This window comes from Oncorhynchus nerka, linkage group LG12 (assembly GCF_034236695.1).
Source record: "Oncorhynchus nerka isolate Pitt River linkage group LG12, Oner_Uvic_2.0, whole genome shotgun sequence".
Classification (NCBI taxonomy): domain Eukaryota; kingdom Metazoa; phylum Chordata; class Actinopteri; order Salmoniformes; family Salmonidae; genus Oncorhynchus; species Oncorhynchus nerka.
The window spans coordinates 55,692,224-55,717,580 of NC_088407.1; the positions used below are offsets into that span (position 1 = coordinate 55,692,224).

A 25,357-nucleotide genomic window follows, 5' to 3' on the forward strand; every position below is an offset into this window, starting at 1 on the left:
GGAGTCCAGATTGATAAGAGTTAAGACAAGGAGAGAGGAGGTTGAAGTGGAATTGCATCACATCACTTTTACCAAGCGAGTAGCTCCTCTCAGAGACATTTTACCAGAGTTGCTTGTTGATGCTGGACCATAGGAGCCCAGTCAACCATGTTATTTACATGGGGATGGTGGGGATGATGTCATGGAGGTACAAGTGGGTATTGTGTGCAGGTGTGGGGTTGGGGGGGGGCGTAGGGTAGAGGGGAGACCAGTACCTCTCTCCAGGACTTTCTGGACCTTGATGTGGTTTGCACAGAAACCGCTGTAGAGCTTGAAGTGATCAGCGTAGTACAGGAAGGATCCACCCAGAGAGAAGAGAAGCTTCTGGAATCACAGAGAGAGAGACAGAGACAGCCAAGAGAGAGAGCGAGAAAGAGAGAGACGGAGGGAGAGTGTGAAGGAGAGAGGGATGGGAGAGAACATTTGAAGTCGTGACCTGACCACGCTCACCTCCCTCCCATGGGACAGTGTTTAAAATCCCCCAGGCCCCACCCCCTCTAACCTCTGAGTCCAGTGCTCTTTGACTTGGAGATACAATTCTCCAAGTCAACATCACAAAATCAATAGGCCACACACGTTGCCTTGTCGATGCAGTAAATCAACCATGCGTGAACCTGTGACATCTCTTCAATAATGAATATCCCAAGGTGTGACAGAACATGATAGCTAACTGGTTAATAAGCCTGTGAGTATGCGGTTTCATGTTAAGTGTGATTACTGCAAGAGATGTTTGGCAGAGGCAGCTGTAACATAAAGGGCACGTGTGTGTGTGTACTCCAAACTACCGTACCTTAAACTGCTCAGGGGTCTCCAGCGTTCGGAAGTCAGGTGAAGAGGCGATCCTCTCCTCCAGCGTCTGCAGGAACACCCTCTGGAAGTCCAGCATCTCTGGCAGGCTGCCAAACAGACTATCCATCTGAAGGAAAGGAGAGACAGGAGCCTGGTCAAAGACCTAACAGCAGGCAGTCACTCGTTCACCTCCACCTCAAATGTCTCACGTGTGAGAGGCACTTAGGAACAGCTTCTCTTTCCTTCTACTACTTCCAATACAATCTCCCACTCCCTGGCTCTCCCACACCTTCATTAAAAGATATTCAGGGTGTCTTGCTCTCTCCTCCGCTGTGTACCTAGACACGTCTGAGTGTCCATAAACGGCGGTTTAATCAGCCCCCCTTCCCCAGTGTGTATCGATGGATCTCTCCTGTGAGAGCGTCGTCCTGAGACTGATGTTAGCCTCAGTTTACATCAATGTCCCTAGCTCAGTGGGACTTAAGCTACACTAAAGCTACACATCAGCATTCTCCAGCCATATAGCCTTGTGGGCTCACAGGGAGGGACAGTCACACAAGGACTAATCCCAACCTGAGAGAGGGGTCAATTGTGTATCGAACAATGGAAGACAACAATGCATTTGGAGATACAAACAGAATCCTGCGCACGCTTTCTAATATGTGGGCCTATGTCAGAAAGGGACTAAATAAGAAGAGGTTGTGAGAGTTCATAACTAGAGGTCATTTAACCTCACCACCACCCCAATCTAATAAACTATCCATCTTCATCATGAACCAACCTCGTAAAATTCTCCATCTCTATTACCTCCCCCGTCCTCCCCTCCACCCATCCCACCAACCCCCTCCCTCCTCTACCTCATCCAGAGATCCTTTACTCCCAAGTGGCGCAGCGCTCTAAGGCACTGCAATTGCAGTGCTAGAGGTGTCACTACAGACCCTGGTTCAATCCCGGGCTGTATCACAACCGTCCCTGATCGGGAGTCCCATAAGGCGGCGCACAATTAGCCCAGTGTCATCCGGCTTAGGGGAGGGTTTGGCCGGGGTGTAAATAAGAATTTGCTCCTAACTGACTTGCCTAGTTAAATAAAGGTTAAATATTATTATTATTTTTAAATACCTCATCCAGAGTGAGGAAGGTCTCATTCTGCAAGGGCTTCAGGTAGATCTCAAAGAGGCAACTCAGGTCCTGTAGGAAGAAAAGACAGACAAGAGGTGGGTTAGTGAATCCGACAACACCAACACCAATGCCAATCTCATGACACATACAGTACACCACCAGTGCATCATAGGGTGGTATCAGTATCAACAGTTACTCCAACCGCCCAAAACTACTCCGTTATCTTTCCCTTCATCTTCCTCTCTGTCTTTCTCCCTCCCTGTGTTTTAATGGGGCTGCGGCCCATCAGGGCGTCACTAGAGATATACTCATTAGGCTGATTTATGGCCTCCGCTGCCCAGCCAACGCAGCACATCACAGACAGATGGTTTCAGCCGCAGCAGAGGACGTTGGGAAGCCATTCCCTCCCGCCTACAAATCCCCCACCCACCGCTCAGAGAGATAAAGTTATTGAGAGGGAGAGCGATAGGGTAGAGAGAGAGAGAGAAAGATAGGGTAGAGAGAGAGAGAGCGAGAGATAACGTAGAGACTAGAGAGAGAGATAATGAGAAAACAAAAATGATAATTACTTGACACATTGGAAAGAATTAACAAAAAAACAGAGCAAACTATGAACAGAAGGACTATAATGGAATGCTATTTGGCCCTAAAAAGAGAGTACACAGTGAAAGAATTCCTGACCACTGTGACCGACGCAAAATTAAGGAAAGCTTTGACTATGTACAGACTCAGCATGAGCATAGCCTTGCTATTGAGAATGGCCGCCATAGCCGGTCTTCTCTTGAAAGCCAGGTCTGCCTATGTGCACACTGCCCACAAAACCGAGCTGCACGTCCTAACCTCCTGCCAAATGTATGACCAGAGAGAGATATTTCCCTTAGATTACACAGATCCACAAAGAATTTGAAAACAAATCCAATCTTGATAAACTCCCATATATTTTTGGTGAAGTATCACAGTGTGCCACCACAGCTGCAAGATTTGTGACCTGTTGCCACAAGAAAAGGACAACCAGAGGAGCACAAACACCATTGCACGTAAATACAACCTATATTTATCTGTTTATTTGCTTTCCCTTTAATACTTCAACTATTTTCACATTGTTACAACACTGTTCAAATAATATAACATTTGAAATGTCTATATTCGTAAAAAGAAAGTGAGTGTAATGTTCATTTTTGATTGTTAAATTCCCTTGTTTATTTCCTATTTCACTTGCTTTGGCAATGTAAACATGTTTCCTATGCCAATAAAGCCCTTTGAATTGAATTGAAATGTTATTGAAAGGGTAGAGACACGGGCTATAGGGTAGAGAGAGAGAGAGACACGGGCTATAGGGTAGAGAGAGAGAGACACGGGCTATAGGGTAGAGAGAGAGAGAGAGAGACACGGGCTATAGGGTAGAGAGAGAGGGAGAGAGACACGGGCTATAGGGTAGAGAGAGAGGGAGAGACACGGGCTATAGGGTAGAGAGAGAGAGAGAGAGAGAGACGGGCTATAGGGTAGAGAGAGAGAGAGAGACACGGGCTATAGGGAGAGAGAGAGAGAGAGAGAGAGAGAGAGAGAGAGAGAGAGAGACACGGGCTATAGGGTAGAGAGAGAGAGAGAGAGAGAGAGAGAGAGACACGGGCTATAGGGTAGAGAGAGAGAGAGATAGGGTAGACAGGCTATAGGGTAGGAGAGAGAGAGAGACACGGCTATAGGGTAGGAGAGAGAGAGAGAGAGAGAGAGACACGGGCTATAGGGTAGAGAGAGAGAGAGAGAGAGAGAGAGAGAGAGAGAGACACGGGCTATAGGGTAGAGAGAGAGAGAGAGAGGGTAGAGAGAGAGACGGAGAGAGACACGCTATAGGGGTAGAGAGAGAGAGAGAGACACGGGCTATAGGGTAGAGAGAGAGAGAGAGACACAGGCTATAGGGTAGAGAGAGAGAGAGAGAGAGAGAGACACGGGCTATAGGGTAGAGAGAGAGAGAGACGGGCTATAGGGTAGGGTAGAGAGAGAGACACGGGCTATAGGGTAGAGAGAGAGACACGATAGGGTAGAGAGAGAGACACGGGCTATAGGGTAGAGAGAGAGAGAGACACGGGCTATAGGGTAGAGAGAGAGAGAGAGACACGGGCTATAGGGTAGAGAGAGAGAGAGAGGGCTATAGAGACACGGGCTATAGGGTAGAGAGAGAGAGAGAGAGAGAGACACGGGCTATAGGGTAGAGAGAGAGAGAGAGACACGGGCTATAGGGTAGAGAGAGAGAGACAGGGCTAGAGAGAGACACGGGCTATAGGGTAGAGAGAGAGAGAGAGAGAGAGACACGGGCTATAGGGTAGAGAGAGAGAGAGAGAGACACGGGCTATAGGGTGAGAGAGAGAGAGACACAGGGCTATAGGGTAGAGAGAGAGAGAGAGAGAGACACGGGCTATAGGGTAGAGAGAGAGAGAGAGAGAGACACGGGCTATAGGGTAGAGAGAGAGAGAGAGAGAGACACGGGCTATAGGGTAGAGAGAGAGAGACACGGGCTATAGGGTAGAGAGAGAGAGACACAGGCTATAGGGTAGAGAGAGAGAGAGAGACACAGGCTATAGGGTAGAGACACGGGCTATAGGGTAGAGAGAGAGAGACACGGGCTATAGGGTAGAGAGAGAGAGAGGGCTAGGGTAGAGAGACGGGCTATAGGGTAGAGAGAGAGAGAGAGAGAGAGACACGGGCTATAGGGTAGAGAGAGAGAGACACGGGCTATAGGGTAGAGAGAGAGAGAGAGACAGGCTATAGGGTAGAGAGAGAGAGAGAGAGAGACACGGGCTATAGGGTAGAGAGAGAGAGAGAGAGACACGGGCTATAGGGTAGAGAGAGAGAGAGAGAGAGACACGGGCTATAGGGTAGAGAGAGAGAGAGAGACACGGGCTATAGGGTAGAGAGAGAGAGAGAGACACGGGCTATAGGGTAGAGAGAGAGAGAGAGACACAGGCTATAGGGTAGAGAGAGAGAGAGACACGGGCTATAGGGTAGAGAGAGAGAGAGAGAGAGAGACACGGGCTATAGGGTAGAGAGAGAGAGAGAGACACGGGCTATAGGGTAGAGAGAGAGACGGGCTATAGGGTAGAGAGAGAGAGAGAGAGACACGGGCTATAGGGTAGAGAGAGAGAGAGACACGGGCTATAGGGTAGAGAGAGATAGGGTAGAGAGAGACACGGGCTAGAGAGAGAGAGACACGGGCTATAGGGTAGAGAGAGAGAGAGACACGGGCTATAGGGTAGAGAGAGAGAGAGAGAGACACGGGCTATAGGGTAGAGAGAGAGAGAGAGAGACGAGAGAGAGAGAGAGAGACGGGCTATAGGGTAGAGAGAGAGAGAGACACAGGGCTATAGGGCTATAGGGTAGAGAGAGAGAGAGAGAGACAGGGAGAGAGGGAGAGAGAGAGAGAGAGACACGGGCTATAGGGTAGAGAGAGAGAGAGAGAGAGAGAGAGACACGGGCTATAGGGTAGAGAGAGAGAGAGACGGGCTATAGGGTAGAGAGGTAGAGAGAGAGAGAGAGAGACACGGGCTATAGGGTAGAGAGAGAGAGAGAGAGACACGGGCTATAGGGTAGAGAGAGAGAGAGAGACACGGGCTATAGGGTAGAGAGAGAGAGAGACACGGGCTATAGGGTAGAGAGAGAGAGAGACACGATAGGGTAGAGAGAGAGAGAGGGCTATAGGGTAGAGAGAGAGAGAGAGAGACACGGGCTATAGGGTAGAGAGAGAGAGAGAGACACGGGCTATAGGGTAGAGAGAGAGAGAGATAGGGTAGAGAGAGAGAGAGAGACACGGGCTATAGGGTAGAGAGAGAGAGAGAGAGACACGGGCTATAGGGTAGAGAGACATGGGCTATAGAGAGAGAGAGAGAGACACGGGCTATAGGGTAGAGAGAGAGAGACACGGGCTATAGGGTAGAGAGAGAGAGAGACTATAGGGGTAGGGCTATAGGGTAGAGAGAGAGAGAGAGAGAGACACGGGCTATAGGGTAGAGAGAGAGAGAGAGACACGGGCTATAGGGTAGAGAGAGAGAGACACGGGCTATAGGGTAGAGAGAGAGAGAGAGAGACACGGGCTATAGGGTAGAGAGAGAGAGAGAGAGACACGGGCTATAGGGTAGAGAGAGAGAGACACGGGCTATAGGGTAGAGAGAGAGAGAGAGAGAGAGATAGACACGGGCTATAGGGTAGAGAGAGAGAGAGAGAGAGAGAGAGAGACACGGGCTATAGGGTAGAGAGAGAGAGAGACACGGGCTATAGGGTAGAGAGAGAGAGAGAGACACGGGCTATAGGGTAGAGAGAGAGAGAGACACGGGCTATAGGGTAGAGAGAGAGAGAGACACAGGCTATAGGGTAGAGAGAGAGAGAGACACGGGCTATAGGGTAGAGAGAGAGAGAGACACGGGCTATAGGGGAGAGAGAGAGAGACACGGGCTATAGGGTAGAGAGAGAGAGAGAGAGAGAGAGAGAGAGACACGGGCTATAGGGTAGAGAGAGAGAGAGAGAGACAGAGAGAGACACGGGCTATAGGGTAGAGAGAGAGAGAGAGACACGGGCTATAGGGTAGAGAGAGAGAGAGAGAGAGAGAGAGACACGGGCTATAGAGAGAGAGAGAGAGAGAGAGAGACACGGGCTATAGGGTAGAGAGAGAGAGAGGGCTATAGGGTAGAGAGAGAGAGAGACACGGGCTATAGGGTAGAGAGAGAGAGAGAGAGACACGGGCTATAGGGTAGAGAGAGAGAGAGGGCTAGGGTAGAGAGAGAGAGACACGGGCTAGAGAGAGAGAGAGAGAGAGACAGAGAGAGAGAGAGAGAGACGGGCTAGGGTAGAGAGAGATAGGGTAGAGAGAGAGAGAGAGAGAGGGCTATAGGGTAGGAGAGAGAGACACGGGCTATAGGGTATAGGGTAGAGAGAGAGAGAGAGACACGGGCTATAGGGTAGAGAGAGAGAGAGAGAGAGACACGGGCTATAGGGTAGAGAGAGAGAGAGACACGGGCTATAGGGTAGAGAGAGAGAGAGAGACACGGGCTATAGGGTAGAGAGAGAGAGAGAGACACGGGCTATAGGGTAGAGAGAGAGAGAGAGACACGGGCTATAGGAGAGAGAGAGAGACGGGCTATAGGGTAGAGAGAGAGAGAGAGACGGGCTATAGGGTAGAGAGAGAGAGAGAGAGAGACACGGGCTATAGGGTAGAGAGAGAGAGAGAGACACAGGCTAGACACGGGCTATAGGGTAGAGAGAGAGAGAGAGAGACACGGGCTATAGGGTAGAGAGAGAGAGAGAGACACACGGGCTATAGGGTAGAGAGAGAGAGAGAGACACGGGCTATAGGGTAGAGAGAGAGGGCTATAGGGTAGAGAGGGCTAGGGTAGAGAGAGAGAGAGAGACACGGGCTATAGGGTAGAGAGAGAGAGAGAGAGACACGGGCTATAGGGTAGAGAGAGAGAGACACGGGCTATAGGGTAGAGAGAGAGAGAGAGAGAGAGAGAGAGACACGGGCTATAGGGTAGAGAGAGAGAGAGAGACACGGGCTATAGGGTAGAGAGAGAGAGAGAGAGAGAGAGAGAGAGAGAGACACGGGCTATAGGGTAGAGAGAGAGAGAGAGAGACACGGGCTATAGGGTAGAGAGAGAGAGAGAGAGACACGGGCTATAGGGTAGAGAGAGAGAGAGAGAGGGCTATAGGGTAGAGAGAGAGAGAGAGAGAGACGGGCTATAGAGGTAGAGAGAGAGAGAGACACGGGCTATAGGGTAGAGAGAGAGAGAGAGAGAGAGAGACACGGGCTATAGGGTAGAGAGAGAGAGAGAGAGACACGGGCTATAGGGTAGAGAGAGAGAGAGAGAGAGACAGAGAGAGAGAGAGAGAGAGAGAGACACGGGCTATAGGTAGAGAGAGAGAGAGAGAGAGACGGGCTATAGGGTAGAGAGAGAGAGAGATAATAGAGAGAGAGAGAGAGAGAGACGGGGCTAAGAGAGAGAGAGAGACACGGGCTATAGGGTAGAGAGAGAGAGAGAGACACGGGCTATAGGGCTAGGGTAGAGAGAGAGAGACACGGGCTATAGGGTAGAGAGAGAGAGAGACACGGGCTATAGGGTAGAGAGAGAGAGAGAGAGACACGGGCTATAGGGTAGAGAGAGAGAGAGAGAGACACGGGCTATAGGGTAGAGAGAGAGAGAGAGACACGGGCTATAGGGTAGAGAGAGAGACCACAGGCTATAGGGTAGAGAGAGACACGGGCTATAGGGTAGAGAGAGAGAGAGAGAGACACGGGCTATAGGGTAGAGAGAGAGAGAGACACGGGCTATAGGGTAGAGAGAGAGAGAGACACGGGCTATAGGGTAGAGAGAGAGAGAGAGACACGGGCTATAGGGTAGAGAGAGAGAGAGAGAGAACCACGGGCTATAGGGTAGAGAGAGAGAGAGAGAGACACGGGCTATAGGGTAGAGGAGAGAGAGAGACGGGCTATAGGGTAGAGAGAGAGAGAGAGGGCTATAGGGTAGAGAGAGAGAGAGAGAGACACGGGCTATAGGGTAGAGAGAGAGAGAGAGAGAGACGGGCTATAGGGTAGAGAGAGAGAGAGAGAGAGACACGGGCTATATATGGGTAGAGAGAGAGAGAGAGAGAGACACGGGCTATAGGTAGAGAGAGAGAGAGAGAGAGACACGGGCTATAGGGTAGAGAGAGAGAGAAAGAGAGAGAGAGACACGGGCTATAGGGTAGAGAGAGAGAGAGAGAGAGAGAGACACGGGCTATATAGGGTAGAGAGAGAGAGAGAGACACGGGCTATAGGGTAGAGAGAGAGAGAGAGACATGGGCTATAGGGTAGAGAGAGAGAGAGAGAGACACGGGCTATAGGGTAGAGAGAGAGAGAGAGACACGGGCTATAGGGTAGAGAGAGAGAGAGACGGGCTATAGGTAGGGTAGAGAGAGAGAGAGAGAGAGACACGGGCTATAGGGTAGAGAGAGAGAGAGAGAGAGACACGGGCTATAGGGTAGAGAGAGAGAGAGAGAGACACGGGCTATAGGGTACGGGCTATAGGGTAGAGAGAGAGAGAGACACGGGCTATAGGGTAGAGAGAGAGAGAGAGAGAGACACAGGCTATAGGCTATAGGGTAGAGAGAGAGAGAAATGGGCTATAGGGTAGAGAGAGAGAGAGAGAGAGAGAGAGAGATGGGCTATAGGGTAGAGAGAGAGAGAGAGAGAGAGAGAGACACGGGCTATAGGGTAGAGAGAGAGAGAAATGGGCTATAGGGTAGAGAGAGAGAGAGAGCTAGAGAGAGAGAGAGAGAGAGAGACACGGGCTATAGGGTAGAGAGAGAGAGAGAGAGAGAGAGAGAGAGAGAGAGACGGGCTATAGGGTAGAGAGAGAGAGGGCTATAGGGTAGAGAGAGAGAGAGAGAGAGAGAGAGAGAGAGAGAGAGAGAGACGGGCTATAGGGTAGAGAGAGAGAGAGAGAGACACGGGCTATATGGTAGAGAGAGAGAGAGAGAGAGACACGGGCTATAGGGTAGAGAGAGAGAGAGAAAGAGAGAGAGAGACACGGGCTATAGGGTAGAGAGAGAGAGAGAGAGACACGGGCTATAGGGTAGAGAGAGAGAGAGAGAGAGAGAGAGAGAGACACGGGCTATAGGGTAGAGAGAGAGAGAGAGAGAGAGAGACACGGGCTATAGGGTAGAGAAAGAGAGAGAGACACGGGCTATAGGGTAGAGAGAGAGAGAGAGCTAACCACTTCTGCGAAAATTTAAAAACACTAAACAAACATGAAGAATTACCTATCCAAAATGGAGATATGGGTAAACCACTTCTCTAATCTTTGTGGCCCTATAACAAAGAACAAACATCAAAACCATATACATGATCAAATACAAATCTGCGAATCAACTATTAAAGACTACCAGAAACCACTGGATTCTCCAATTATCTTGAATGAACTACAGGACAAAATAAAAACCCTCCAATCCAAAAAGGCCTGTGGTGTTGATGGTATCCTCAATTAAAATATAAAATATACAGACAACAAATTCCAATTGGCTATACTAAAACTCTTTAACATTATCCTTAGCTCTGGCATCTTCCCTGATATTTGGAACCAAGGACTGATTACCCCAATCCACAAAAGTGGAGACAAATTTGAAACCAATAACTATCGTGGGATATGCGTCAACAGCAACCTTTGGACAATTCTCTGCATTATCATTAACAGCAGACTCGCCTTGGGATGAGACAGGGATGCAGCTTAAGCCCCACGCTCTTCATCATACATATCAACGAATTGGCGAAGGCACTAGAACAGTCTGCAGCACCCGGCCTCACCCTACTAGAATCTGAAGTCAAATGTCTACTGTTTGCTGATGATCTGGTGCTTCTGTCCCCAATCAAGGATGGCTTACAGCAACACCTAGATCTTCTGCACAGATTCTGCCAGACCTGGGCCCTGACAGACCTGGGCCCTGACAGACCTGGGCCCTGACAGTAAATCTCAGTAAGACCAAAATAATGGTGCTCCAAAAAAGGTCCAGTCGCCAGGACCACAAATACAAATTCCATCTAGACACTGTTGCCCTAGAGCACACAAAAACTATACATAACTTAGCCTAAACATCAGCGCCACAGGTAACGTCCACAAAGCTGTGAACGATCTGAGAGACAAGAAGGGCCTTCTATACCATCAAAAGGAAAATAAAATTCGACATACCAATTAGGATCTGGCTAAAAATACTTGAATCAGTTATAGAACCCATTGCCATTTATGGTTGTGAGGTCTGGGGGTCCGCTCACCAACCAAGACTTCACAAAATGGGACAAACACCAAATTGAGACTCTGCATGCAGAATTCTGCAAAAATATCCTCTGTGTACGTAAAACACCAAATAATGCATGCAGAGCAGAATGGGTAACCAGTGAAGAAGGGTAACCAGTGAAGAAGGGTAACCAGTGAAGAAGGGCAACCAGTGAAGAAGGGTAACCAGTGAAGAAGGGTAACCAGTGAAGAAGGGCAACCAGTGAAGAACAAACACCACTGTAAATACAACCCATATTTATGTTGATTTATTTTCTCTTTTGTACTTTAACCATTTGCATGTCGTTACAACACAGTATATATACATAATATGACATTTGTAATGTCTTTATTCTTTTGGAACTTGTGTAATGTTTACTGTTCATTTTGATGGTTTATTTCACTTTTGTATATTATCTACTTCGCTTGCTTTGGCAATGTTAACATATGTTTCCCATGCCAATAAAGCCTTGAATTGAGAAAGAGGGGGTAGAGAGAGAGGGAGAGAGGGGAGAGAGAGAGAGAGAAAGAGAGGGTTCTAGGATAATCAGCCGACTGACACAAATGAAGACAGACGAGGTGGAGATCATGAGAGGAGGTCCTTAATGTGCTCTGAGAAAAGGGGTGAGATGGAAAGTTGAGCTGTACAGGGCCTCTGAATGATGAGCCTATGTACTGTAGAGCATAATGAAACAGGCTACTGCTGTGCGGTAGGTAGGGCCTTCTTTGTTACTCCCCATGACACCACAGAAATAGATCATGTCTTGTTACTCTTCAGTGGCTTTGATTTCCTATGCCCTGTCTCTTTATCCTGGCTCAACTAAATAGACTGAATTGGGAAATTGGCCATTATCTTCAAGAACTAGAAAAAAGAATGACCTTGACGTAGGACTTCTCTGTGTCCACCAGCTCCTGGATGACCTTGCTGAGCCTCTCGGTGGAGCTCATGTGTCGGGGGCAGGTTCTGAGCAGGGTGGGCTCGGCCTCTGGGTTCGGGGGATCTTTGTGGCCCTCCATCAGGCCCCCGGAGCCCTCTTGGAAGGTGTGGTACAGCGTCTCAACGCTCTGCAGGGGGCGATAGAGAAACAGAGTGGTTAGGGACCACAGGAGAACAGTAACATGTAGACACAAAGCTTATTAGGATCACAAGGACTTTTGTTAATACATCAATCAAAAAACAATATCCCCATCAATCAGCACAGTAATACGGTATCAGACAGAGCTGTCATCGGCTCCTGTAGCTCTATGTTTCCAGTACTCACAGGCTGCTCTCCACTGCAGAGGAGCTGCCAACATGCCCTGCAAAACCTCTACTCAGACCTATTGCGCCGTGTGTGTGTGTGTGTGTGAGTCCAGTGAGTGTGCATAGAGACACTGCAGGAGAATGCGTTTTTGAGTGAGAGAGACGCTGATTGTTACACAAACAATTCTCAGAAAATACCCTGCCTGTCACCATCAATATTGCACAGCAACAGCGCAGATACATTCACACACACACAAACCAAATCGATTAACAGCCCTCACAGTAAAACAACCCAGCAGAACCCAGATAGTGTCTAAAACCCAGTGTGGCCTATACCATAGAGACAGGGGACAAATCAAGTCCTCTATTAAGCTAAGCCAGTAGTTCATCAGGTAATTAGAAACCGGGTGGTTTGAGCCCTGAATGCTGATTGGCTGAAAGTTGTGGTATATCAGACTGTTTACTATGGGTATGACAAAACAATTGCTTTTACTGTTCTAATTACATTAGTACCCGGTTTATAATAGCAATAAGGCTCCCTCGGGGGTTTGAGGTCGTTGGCCGATATACCACGGCTAAGGGCTGTATCCAGGCACTCCGCATTGTGTCATGCAAAAGAACAGCTCTTAGCCGTGGTATAATGGTCATATAACACACACACACACACACACACACACACACACACGCTCACCCTGGGCCTTATTGCTTAATTATAGCATGGTTACTCGGGAGGGTGCCAAAGCAGCCTCCATACTAATCTGTAGAGAGGACAGCACTAGGCAGCACTGTGGGAGCAGCATGGCTATGGCAGGGGTCTTGGGGCAGGGGGCTGGTGGCTCAGGCCCCCACTGAGGGGAATGGGATTCAGGCTAGGCTTGGCTGGCCTCTAGACACGACCACCCAGCCAGCAGCTCTGGGTCTCCGCGTGAGCTAGGATAATTAAGCTGACCCACTGTGTTAACACACTGAAGGCTGTACACTGTAGATACACAAAAGAACAGACGCAGGGCAAGCATCGGCATCCACAGACACACACACTGAATGTAGTGAATATGTTTCACCCACACACTAACACAGACCAAAGCTTCTCCATATTGCAGCTGAAAAGGCTATGAGACTGGCTGAAGGATAACTTGTTGACATATTAATCAGATACCCTGCGGCAGCTTCAGAGGCAAACTAGCCTCACACAGACAGATAACGTTTGTTTCTGATGCCACACTCACAGGCGCACACACACAGAAGGATTCTCCCATTCTCGCAGCATGACTTTTCAGCAACTTAATACGGGCGACCTGTGAGAACGACTAGGGTGGGGGGTATGACTCGGAAGTCTCCCTGTCTCACACAACAATCTGACCAAGTCTGAGCCGAACGCCTGACGGCTAACCCAAAGAGGGGGAGCGGGAGGCAGCAATGCACCCGGAGAATGGACAAGCACATCCGACAGCGCTAGTCTCAACTCTCCCTCCCTATTCTGCTTACGCTTGACAGCTCCTGCTACATCTGGGCTCCTCTCACAGTTTTAGCGCTTATACTAAAGCCCACTTACACAACACAGGGAACTGACTGTTTTCTTCTGATTAAACAACCATGAAGCCTGTGGGGATTCTAAGAAGAATTATCTAAATCCTATCCTGCCAATTAGCCCATCTGCTCTCCCTGTTGTAAAGCCAGACGTCTCCCTCACCCCATGAGGAATAGGTTTAACCTCTCTGTCACAACACCTACAGCCCTAAAACATGTTGAGCCCGAGGTTGATACCCATCGCCACACTTCAACAACTAGACAGTGAAAGGCTAAACCCCACTAATGCTGTCCTTCCCTATTTGGATGGTCATTTCTACTTCCATGGCAAAAGCCTCTCGTCCCTCTCTGTCCTACTCACCATGAAGAGTAGTCTGTAGAGGAGCCTCCAGGCTGCTGTGGCCTGTCTCTGGGTCCTACAGGCCAGGTTACAGCCTTTCCTATGCAGCCTACCTGACCTGCACGCTGGCATCACGGCTGGACTGGACCTGACCACTAAAATGGCAATTAGTTGTTCTTGACTGGACAGTACTAGATAGTCCTAATCAGATCCTCACGTTCAGTATTCCCACACTCCGCCTCTTCCTCATTAGTGACTGAACCCCCCTGTCTGTCACGTCGTCTTCCTCCTCCTCCTCCTCCTCCTCCACCAGGCCAGGAGTAGCCTCAGTCTACAGAACACCTCACTCTCCAGGGGCCAGGGGCCATTTGATGGGAGCTAGCCATTGATCCTGAGTCTAGAGGTTCTGTGAGCGTAGGCATTTGACTAAAAACTGCTGCCCGCACCAATCTGCATATCTATCAATCAGACGGCCGGACCGAGCGGACAGTGCGAACGGAGGGGAATTCCTCCCTCGCTCTCTTTTTCTTTCTGTCGGTCTCTCTCACCCCATCTCTGGTCCACGTGACCCTTGTCAGCTTCCAGAGGGTATAATGCAGAGGTCAGGCTGTCAGTGTCATGCTGCCACAGGCCTGAGGCCTGGCCTCTCAATACATCAACACAATGAGGACTCTTCTGGCCCGCAAGCCTCACTGTTGCACTGTCACACGGTCAGGAACAGAGGTGTCTGTTCAACAGGCCAGAGGTGGTCCTCGAATGAACAATTGTTGGTGCTTTTCAATAAAAACATGAGTCCAAGCCTATGTTAAGAAGCTATGCTTCCTGGTAAACAACATCGTACTGAGGGGTGTCCTGCTGCTGGGTCTGCTGTTTGCAGACAAAGCCGAGTGACAACTAGCTGATTGTTCCAAATCCAATCCAGGACTGGAAGCTTAGGCCTGTGTGGGCAGACCATTCCAACACAACAACACAATTAACTAGCCTAACTACGGTCTCAGTATAGAAGCAACATATTACATTAGATTCCACTACGTCCCCACCCCTTGAAGTGAACAGCATTCTCAGAACGCAGCACAAATGTGTGTCTTAAAAAGGTGTCGGAATGTCTGAAAGTGTGTGGATAACTTCACTGACCATTTAACACTGGAAACAGTTGGCTGATATTTATTTGGGTATTGTTCATGTGAAGTCCTAGACGTGTTGACATGGGAGATGTCCGAAGGAGCGGTTTGTGAAGAGGAGTCGTTTGTGGAGAGATTATCGCTCCTGCTTGACGTGCCAACAGTGCGATTATCCAGTCTGGTATTTTCCACCCACGGGCAAGGTGTCATTCACACACACACACACACACACACACACACACACACACACAACCTCTCTTCTGCTCCCTCATACACCCAGTGGCAGCCAAACACACCCAAGAGGCTCCTAATCCAAGGTCAAAGGGCCTCCACTGACATCATATTCAAATAGTACGCAAATACAGTGAGGTTAGAAACAAACCCCGCCCAAAGAGAAACAAGAGCTGTCAAACAGTGGAGTGACGCCGGATACTGTCCACTCTCCCGTATCTCTGCCAAACATTAAAATAGAGTAATTAAAAGCAGAAGGCTAAACCTACTTTAAGAGATGAATCGCTTTCAAATTAAAGAAAAGAATCCTCCCGGCGCCAAAAGACTCTCTTTAAGAAAATAAACAATCCCAAATGGAAAGTCTAAAGTATAAAGCCAGGGATAAAATATGGGGTGTCCCTCGGGCCGGCTCAGCCCATTGCTCAAAGGAGAGTGTCCTGTCACACCACAGTAAGGCTCTAACAGAGGCTGATTCATCCCTCAGGTTAGGCCTATTGTGCAACGTTGCCATCTGCTTTTTAAAGCTCAATAAATAAAGAGAGTTTCTCATAAATCAAACAGGGAGGGAGGGCCCCAGTCTTCTATTCCCATTATACGCTTTCTTTTTCATTCTAAACAAACATTATTCCACCGGTTCTTCAGAGTGCGTGGAATACTTCAGAGAATGTCGGAGACTTCAGAGTGCATGTTTCATGATAAGTCCCCATAGGGGTGTGAGACAAAAAGCATTACACCCCCCCCAGATCACATCAATATCAAATGACAGCAGAGGAACGGTAGCATAGCAGCAAACCACTTCCCTCAACATGAAACCAGGTCCAATCAATTGAAAGCAGTCGGGAGCAGTCAATGATGGGTAAGCCTTCTCCTAGCCACATGACCTGGTGCCTGGACAGAACATGTAGCTGGGTGATAGCAAACACTACCTACCGCTGGTCCAGAAACCTGCCACAGGGGATGTCTGAGAACATCTGACTGAACATCAGGCTATGGAAAGGACAGACTCTGATATAAAGCAAAAGCATAAAAAAAGAAAAGCCAAGTCAACCCTCCAGAGACAGGCTGGACAACCGGTGGACTGAGTACAACAAATACTACTAGAGAGTAAGAAGAGTGACACAGTGACTCAGTTGTAGCAGCACACCCTCAAGATCTACTGCAGTATGACAGTGAATTGACCATTTCTCCCATGGGGAGCTGCTACATGTACTGTATACAACATACTTAACTATAAACTGGTTGGTTCGAGCCCTGAATGCTGATTGGCTGACAGCCGTGGTATATCAGACCGTATACCACAGGTATGACAAAACTTTTATTTGTACTGCTCTAATTACGTTGGTAACCAGTTAATAATAGCAACACGGCACCTCGGGAGTTTGTGGTATATGGCCAATATACCATGGCTAAGGGCTGTATCCAGGCACTCCGTGTTGCGTCGTGGCTAAGAACAGCCCTTAGCCGTGGTATATTGGCCATATACCACACCCCCCCATACCCTGACTACACCGCTCGCGTTCGCGTTGCAAAATAAATGTAGAAATCTATGTTATTCAATTATTGCACCCACACTGCTCCTGCACGCCAACAAGCGTCTGCGTTGCCAAGGGTTAAAATAGAAGTCGCGCTGCAAGTCCTGCCTCTCCCATCTCCTCATTGGTTTATAGAAGCAGGTACCCACGTGCCATCTCATTGGTTATACCCACGTGGGAGATTGAAAGACAAACTGTGTTGCCGGTTGTTGTGGTAATACTATGAAAGGTTAGATACCAATCACCATATAAGTTCAAAGATGAAAAGGCCTGGAAGGAGGAGAGATGACTAGAAACGATTCGGTTGACCGTTTTGTGTGTGGATTCATTGTCAGAGTAGAGGACCTTGTGCATTTCAGGTAAAATAACAACTCAATGTTATATCCCAGGACAAATTAGCTAACAGCAAGCTAGCTAAATAGGACTAATTATCTAGCAAGTGCAAGCTAGCTAGCTAAATTGACATAAATATTTAATGCATTTTGACCTGTCCCCAAATTAATGTAATTGGTTCAGAGTTTGTTTTGATATTTTAAACTGCGTGTCGTGATCGCGTTTGGTGTAGGGGAAAATTAATTTATACATGATGGCGCACACGCGCAGCCGGTTTGGTTTCCATGTCAGGCCGTATTGCTTAAATGAAACATTAGTAGAGGCAGGTTGGACAAACAGGGACGTGTCAGCACATAAAAACATTGATGCCGACTAACACTATGTGACCTGTCCTAAACATACTAACTAAAATAACCCTGGCCAAACAACTAGAAAGGACAGTGTTGGGTTACCAGGAGTCCAGCGCGTGGGTCGGGTACTGTAGGTTTCTCACAGGCCACACATCCAGCCATGTCGTCCAGCAGCAGGTCCAGCCTGTCTTTAAACAGCTGTCTGAGGGTGAGCAGGGCCGAGCCCAGAAACAGATCCTTCTCCTCGGCCTCACAGCCACCTGACCAAAACCAGCACATGGCCAGCATGGAGCACAGGGCCTGGGCTGGGGACTGGTCCCTGATGAACAGCTGGATCAGGGTGGTGAGGTAGACGCAGGGCCTGGCCTCTTCCTCCTGCTCCTCCGCCACCGTCCCCCTCCTCCTCTCAGCAATCAAACCTCCACCCGGCCCTGAGCCATGGTATAGGGCTGCCATTCCAATGCACACCAGCTCGCCTCTTCTTCTCCTCCTCCAGGGAGCCCTCTTAAGCCTCTCTCGATAGGTCTATCCCTCTTCTCCCTCGGTCTCTCTGCATTAGGGCCGCTCCAGACGCTGGGGAAACTTCCCAGCAATAAGCCCAGATTATTAGGCTAGTCACAGCCATATGGTGACTGATAGACTTAGTCATCATCACCGCCACCCACTACACCCCCTCCAATAGGCAGGTCCTGGAGGAGGGACTGGGGACGTCGGAGTTTCCCAAAGAGGAGATAAGTAGGTGGGAGAAGTTTAATGAGGCTGTAGGTCTTTCTAGAGTCCATTGGTCTTTGCTGGCTGTTGTGGTTCAAAAGATGTAAAGAGGAGAGTAGTAATAACGCATTAACTGGAGAGCATGTCTCACCTCTCACATTCACACAGTTTAAAAAGGTGATGAAAACGCCCTTCTTACATTCTTAGCCTAGAACAGAGCAACGGATTTCTTAACGGGTATAGCACCCAAAATACACGCTGCTATTTACAGTACGCTGCCCAGTCAGTTCCTGTAAGGACCATTTGTGGATTTCCCACAATCACTAAATCATTGGTGAGGCAAACCAAGTGATTGGATTAGGGCTGACCCCATTTAGTGGTTGATTGTTTGGTTGGTCGATAGGATGTTGGTTGACTGAGATTTCTTTAGTCGAGCAGTAGAAAACAAATCATGGTGTACAAGACACTGGTCTGATTGGCGCCTGTCTGAGTGGACTGATCCATTGTGGAGACCGTGGGGGTGGCACAGTCCATCACTCTAAGACATGTGCTACTGAAATTGTATATGGTTATAGTACGCAAGAACAATGGTGCAACAGAAATGGCTGCAGCTTCAGCAACACGGACAGCCCTGTACACACTGTTGATGTGTGGTGGTCGCTGCAGCTGGGAGGAGAGGGAGACAACACTATACACACTGTTGATGTGTGGTGGTCGCTGCAGCTGGGAGGAGAGGGAGACAACACTATACACACTGTTGATGTGTGGTGGTCGCTGCAGCAGGGAGGAGAGGGAGACAACACTATACACTGTTGATGTGTGGTGGTCGCTGCAGCAGGGAGGAGAGGGAGACCACACTATACACACTGTTGATGTGTGGTGGTCGCTGCAGCAGGGAGGAGAGGGAGACAACACTATACACACTGTTGATGTGTGGTGGTTGCTGCAGCAGGGAGGAGAGGGAGACAACACTATACACACTGTTGATGTGTGGTGGTTCGCTGCAGCAGGGAGGAGAGGGAGACAACACTATACACACTGTTGATGTGTGGTGGTCGCTGCAGCAGGGAGGAGAGGGAGACAACACTATACACACTGTTGATGTGTGGTGGTCGCTGCAGCAGGGAGGAGAGGGAGACAACACTATACACACTGTTGATGTGTGGTGGTCGCTGCAGCAGGGAGGAGAGGGAGACAACACTATACACACTGTTGATGTGTGGTGGTCGCTGCAGCAGGGAGGAGAGGGAGACAACACTATACACACTGTTGATGTGTGGTGGTCGCTGCAGCAGGGAGGAGAGGGAGACAACACTATACACACTGTTGATGTGTGGTGGTTGCTGCAGCAGGGAGGAGAGGGAGACAACACTATACACACTGTTGATGTGTGGTGGTTCGCTGCAGCAGGGAGGAGAGGGAGACAACACTATACACACTGTTGATGTGTGGTGGTCGCTGCAGCAGGGAGGAGAGGGAGACAACACACTGTTGATGTGTGGTGGTTTGCTGCACACAACACTATACACACTGTTGATGTGTGGTGGTTCGCTGCAGCAGGGAGGAGAGGGAGACAACGGGTGCTAGTCACAGTCACTCACTCTCTTTTTTTAACACAGTGCAGCAAGTCTGAGCCCGGCCCGGCACAATCAAATAAATTGCGGTCGGACTACCTCTAGTCATTTGTGTGTGTAAATGATTGAATCACACAGTGTGCTTAAAGCATCAGACAAGCTCAGTGAATAGAGCTACATGTGATTAAAACACATAGGATGTGTCTATATGGAAAAATGGGACAGGCCTACTTTCGATATTGGCGGCGAGCGAGGCTACAGTAATGGAAGGATGTGGTTACTGCTCTATGCACTGTCAAATCCCTCTTAGTTAAGGGTTGGAGGAAGTTAAGGAGCTTACTCTACTCAGCCTGTTGGCAAATGGTATGTGTAGCACAACAACTTCACGCCATTGCCAGCCATTTCATACAGTTGTACAGCTCCTGTTGGGAGTTATGAGGTTTACTACACACCCTCATGGAGCTGAAAAACTATCACGAGGACTGTGCACTGGAACCTAACGCACTGGAACCTAACGCACTGGAACCTAACGCACTGGAACCTAACGCACTAGAACCTAACGCACTAGAACCTAACGCACTGGAACCCAACGCACTGGAACCCAACACACTGGAACCTAAAGCACTAGATTCTAAAGCACTAGAACCTAATGCACTGGTACCTAACGCACTAGAACCTAAAGCACTAGAACCTAAAGCACTGGAACCTAACGCACTGGAACCTAAAGCACTGGAACCTAAAGCACTGGAACCTAAAGCACTGGAACCTAAAGCACTGGAACCTAACGCACTGGAACCTAACGCACTGGAACCTAAAGCACTAGAAACTAACGCACTGGAACCTAAAGCACTAGAACCTAAAGCACTAGAACCTAACACACTGGAACCTAAAGCACTAGAACCTAACGCACTGGAACCTAACGCACTGGAACCTAACGCACTGGAACCTAACGCACTGGAACCTAACGCACTGGAACCTAAAGCACTGGAACCTAAAGCACTGGAACCTAAAGCACTGGAACCTAAAGCACTGGAACCTAACGCACTGGAACCTAAAGCACTGGAACCTAAAGCACTGGAACCTAACGCACTGGAACCTAACGTACTGGAACCTAACGCACTGGAACCTAAAGCACTGGAACCTAACGCACTGGAACCTAACGCACTGGAACCTAACACACTGGAACCTAAAGCACTGGAACCTAAAGCACTAGAACCTAACGCACTGGAACCTAAAGCACTGGAACCTAAAGCACTGGAACCTAACGCGACGTCCTAAATAATAAGGTGACTGTCCGAGGCAACATCATTCCATATGGAGCAATGTGATGAAAGAAACATGGTAGTCTAGTAGCCAATGAAATGCTACTGGTCAACTATCCCAACCTCACAAAGTCCAATAAGAAACATTACACTGGTATTAATGACTACAACAGCCTGGTGTTACAACAAAATGTGGTTTAAAAAGAGTTTTGGTTGTGTCATGGTGTTGATGTATACAGTGTCGCTGTAGCAGAAGTATCTAGGTGATATTCTGTGATATTCAGTGTCAGCTCCCTTAGTCAGGTGTGCTGCTGCTGTGTGGGCTGGCCAGGGTGTCAGTCTGCTCCAGGCCATGGGACCTACAGTACCATACTACCGGGGGCAAACAACAACAACTTGGCAACATGGCACTGGGGAACCTCATCTAGTGTCAGAGCACTAGGGTAAATACTGAGTTAACTGTGCTTTGGTAGCAGCTGCTCACCGTTTTAATATGAGAAAATTGGAATCCACTAGACCAATTAATCAAAGTCAGTCAGTGTTCCGCGGCAGGCGATTACATGCTGTGACAAGAGGCTTGAAATGAGTCTTTCCTTCCCATCCATCTCCATTCAGTCACAGGCTGGCTGGCAGGCTGCGGTGGGCACTTATTCTGCCTGAAACACAGGTGATTTTCTACCCATTGACTAGATTGTTTTGTTTCTGCTCCGGGGCACAAACTGACTCCCGTAGTGAGGCGAAATTCCAACCGTTCTTGACAGCTATCAGATTTGCCACAACAAAATCTCACAGTTCTCGCTTTTACTGCATGGTACCTATTTGTCTCAGTATCTCTCGTTCACACACGCATGCAATTGTACAAACACTCCTCCCCACACACACACACCCTCCACTTACACACACGCCCACCCGCACAGCCTCCGGTACCTCTCCGCTGGTACGAAGACAAACACTGTGTCCGGTGCAGCAGCAGCAGCAGTCAGAGGTACTGCAGTGCAGATCCCAGTGCAGCGGGACTCATTCTTGTCACTGGGCAAACAGAGCGAGAGCTGAGGAGCCGGTCTTCTCTAATCCACCTCTTCACTGACCTCAGACCTGCTATTACAGAGACTTAACAGAGCCCACTGGGACATACCATGCCTATATGGTTTAGTGCATAGTATCACTGTAATGTCTAATGGAACAGTGTATATAGGGATAGGGGCATTACATAGGGAACACATTGACAACCTGCTGTCTACAAGTGGTAGACACAGGGGTGCAGGCAAATGGCCAGCCTAGATATTCACTATTTCCAGCCAGTGTTTACAGTCTCGAGAGGGAGATTTTTAGGAGCATCAAACAGCATACAGATCGTTCTCTCTCCTCTGAGCTGCAATGTTACGTTTCAGTCCACTGAAGTGAGGATCATTAAAACCTGGCCCTCCAGATGACTGGTCTCATTAATGCAGCCCTATAATAAAGCTTGGCATAGATACTTTTCCCCATCTCTAAAATCGGTCGGTTTTATTACCATAATGCAGAAAGCTTTCAAACATGACGCATAAATAGACTTTAATGACTTAAATTAGTTATTATTTACATATAAAAAAAAAAACTGACAACAACAAAAACTCCCTGGGACAAAAATAAACATCAATTGAATCATCACTGGACAGCAGCTATTTGCATATTTACAGTAGGAAAAGTGGAGCTGTGATGAAAGCTGAGGTGCACTAGCCGTCACCTAGCCTTTCCCTGCTACAGAGATAACCTAGAGTCCCCCTCCTTGACCAAGTCACTAAGGACTCCCAAAACCGAACATGATCACACAACAAGCTCCTTGAAATTAAAAAGGTAGGCTTGATTATAAAAACGCTTGCCAACAATTATTTACCAAGATAGGAAGGAACAACAACCTCCAGACTAATCTACTGTTCTAATTCTAATACCTACAGAGAGAGAACAGCCCTCACGTCTATTCTCCCTCTATGCCAGGGGTCGAGCTAGAGAGCTAGCAGAGGGCCAGGCTTTCAGGTTCAGTACAATGCCTCTGCTGCTTCTACTGAGGGCTAGGATCCGGCATGGCCAACCCTGCTATTCTGGGTGTCTATCTAGGGTGTTGGGGCCTCAGACAATGACAGAGTGAAGGTTAGTAGCAGGCAGAGGGAGTGTTGACAGTATGGGCGTTAGACTGAGACAAAGGGCCTCTCTCTCGGAGTGTGACAGTAATAAGCTGTCTGTAGACTGAGGCCAGCGTAATTATATAGAGATCTTTAAGGGTGGTGCCAAGACTTCTTCAGCCCCGCTGCCACAGCTGTCCCTGATGAGGGGTTCCAAGCACACATTTATATATGCACAGCTCACACACTAATTTGCACAAATATATACTTTATTAGGTACACCCATCGAGTACTGGGTCAGACTACCCTTTTGCCTCCGGAACAGCCAGAATTCTTCGGGGTGTGGATTCTACAAGGTGTGGCGTTCAAATGTTGCTCACTTGGTACCAAGGGACCTAACATGTGCCAGGGAAACATTACCCACACCATTACACCACCGCCACCAGCATGTACTGTTGACACCAGACAGGATGGGTCCATGGACTCATGATGCGTACTTCAAATTGTGGCTCTGCCATCAGCATGACGCAACAGGAACTGGGATTCGTCGGATCAGGCAAGATTTTTCCACTCCTTAAATTGTCCAGTGGTGGTGATCGCGTGCCCACTGGAACAGCTTCTTCTTGTTTTTAGCTGATAGGAGTGGAACCTAGTGTGATTCATATGCTTGTACTGTTGCTATGTGTCTGAACTCTGCCACTATACTTTGCACAAGCTATCTGTATTAGTCTTTGCGGTTAAGCCCGAGCTGTTGCAAGAGTGTGCTAGGCGTGTGTCTGGTTTTGACATTTTGATCTTGTGTGACAGTGGACAATGCTAATGAATTCAGAGAAGCTACTGTCCTAAGTTACTTTATAAAAGGTAACCTCAGCTTATTGCTGCACAAATACATTGACGTAGGTGATCACCACCAGGGAGTGATCACGTATATAATCAGCTGTGCCCCTTGGTTGGTTGCAGAACTTACTGAGACATACGCGCTGTGCTTCTATTGTCAACTTCTGTCTGCCCATTGCATTAATAAAGGTTTGATTGATTTACTTAAAGATGATATTGTCTGATTGCTGATTTCCCCAATAAGCCAATGATTGACAAGGAACCTACCCCGACAGCTGCAACAGCCTATCCTATCCACTGTGGTACATGCCGTTTGTGGCACACCTGTTAGCTTGCAGGATTCGTGCCATTCTCTTTCGACCTCTCCCATCAACGATCTGTTTTCACCCACAGGACTGCAGCTGACTGGATGTCTTTTGGGTTTGTCGCACTGTTCTCTGTAAACCCTAGACACTGCCAGTACGCCGGCTGTTTCTGAGATACTGGAACCGGTGCACCTGGCACCGATGATCATACCACGCTCAGAGTCGCTTCGGTCACTCGTTTTGCCCATTCTAACGTTCCATCGAACAGTAACTGAATGCCTCGATGCCCGTCTGCTTTATATCGCAAGCCACGGCCACATGACTCACTGTTTGTAGGAGTGAACCATTTCCGTGAGCGGGGCGGTGTACCGAATAAAGTGTGTACATTAGTAACTGTTTTTCAAAATTGCTTGGGGCCTGTAGTGTGTTGGTTCATGGTCTCAAAGCTCTTGATTATTCTGTCTACCCCGCTCTATCTCTAGAGCTCTCCGACTTCCTCTCGGTATGTTTATGCCGACTCATTGAACCCAGTGTGGGCGGTGCCAGCGGGCGCAGCATTCATTCAATCTTACCTTGCTGTGTTGTATGGCCCTGTGGCTGTGGCGGGAGTGTTGTAGACGATTCTCCAGCCCAGAGCCTAGGGACTCACCAGGGACCTCTGGGACCAAGGACACATCTGAGGAGAGAGAGACACAGCAATGTTCTGTGTTTTTTCTAGGGTTGACCATCTAGGCCAATTCATACAAGCACTGCTAAGTGCTGTTGTCGTCGAGGCTAGTCCTGTCACACACCAGTTTCCCTGAGCGGGAGAGATGTTTACAGTTCAGCATCTACTGACCACAGAACAGAAACACGTCTCTAGTAACAGTATACCACGCCATCATAGTTGTCCACGGGTTGGAAGGCAGCATTCTAACAACCGTCACAATAAACATCACAGAGAAGAGGTCTTCCCACTAGTCAGACAAGAAAACAAATCCTCTAGTTTGTTAGACGTGGTCTTAGGAGAAAGCTGTTGATAATATACTCTTGTTGTATCTTTCCTGAAAATCCCATTTTGGGAAAGGGCTCAGCCACACGCTGCTCCTGGTTAAAAAGGCACCTGGCTGGATTAACTGGGGCTAGATCGGATTACAGTTACTGGGGCTGGTAG

General features: G+C 48.5%; 1 protein-coding gene across 2 annotated transcripts in view; it reads right to left on the reverse strand.

The window, feature by feature from the left end:
• Positions 1–25,357, reverse strand: part of LOC115138389 (rho guanine nucleotide exchange factor TIAM2-like) — a 116,368-nt gene that overhangs the window by 16,196 nt on the left and 74,815 nt on the right. For both annotated transcript variants that reach the window (XM_029675201.2, XM_029675200.2), the window contains 5 exons: positions 24,777–24,880; positions 11,616–11,801; positions 1,948–2,016; positions 830–955; positions 255–363 (listed from right to left, as the gene is read on the reverse strand). In XM_029675201.2, coding sequence (XP_029531061.2) covers positions 255–363; positions 830–955; positions 1,948–2,016; positions 11,616–11,801; positions 24,777–24,880 — 594 coding nt within the window. The remainder of the gene's footprint in view (positions 1–254; positions 364–829; positions 956–1,947; positions 2,017–11,615; positions 11,802–24,776; positions 24,881–25,357) is intronic.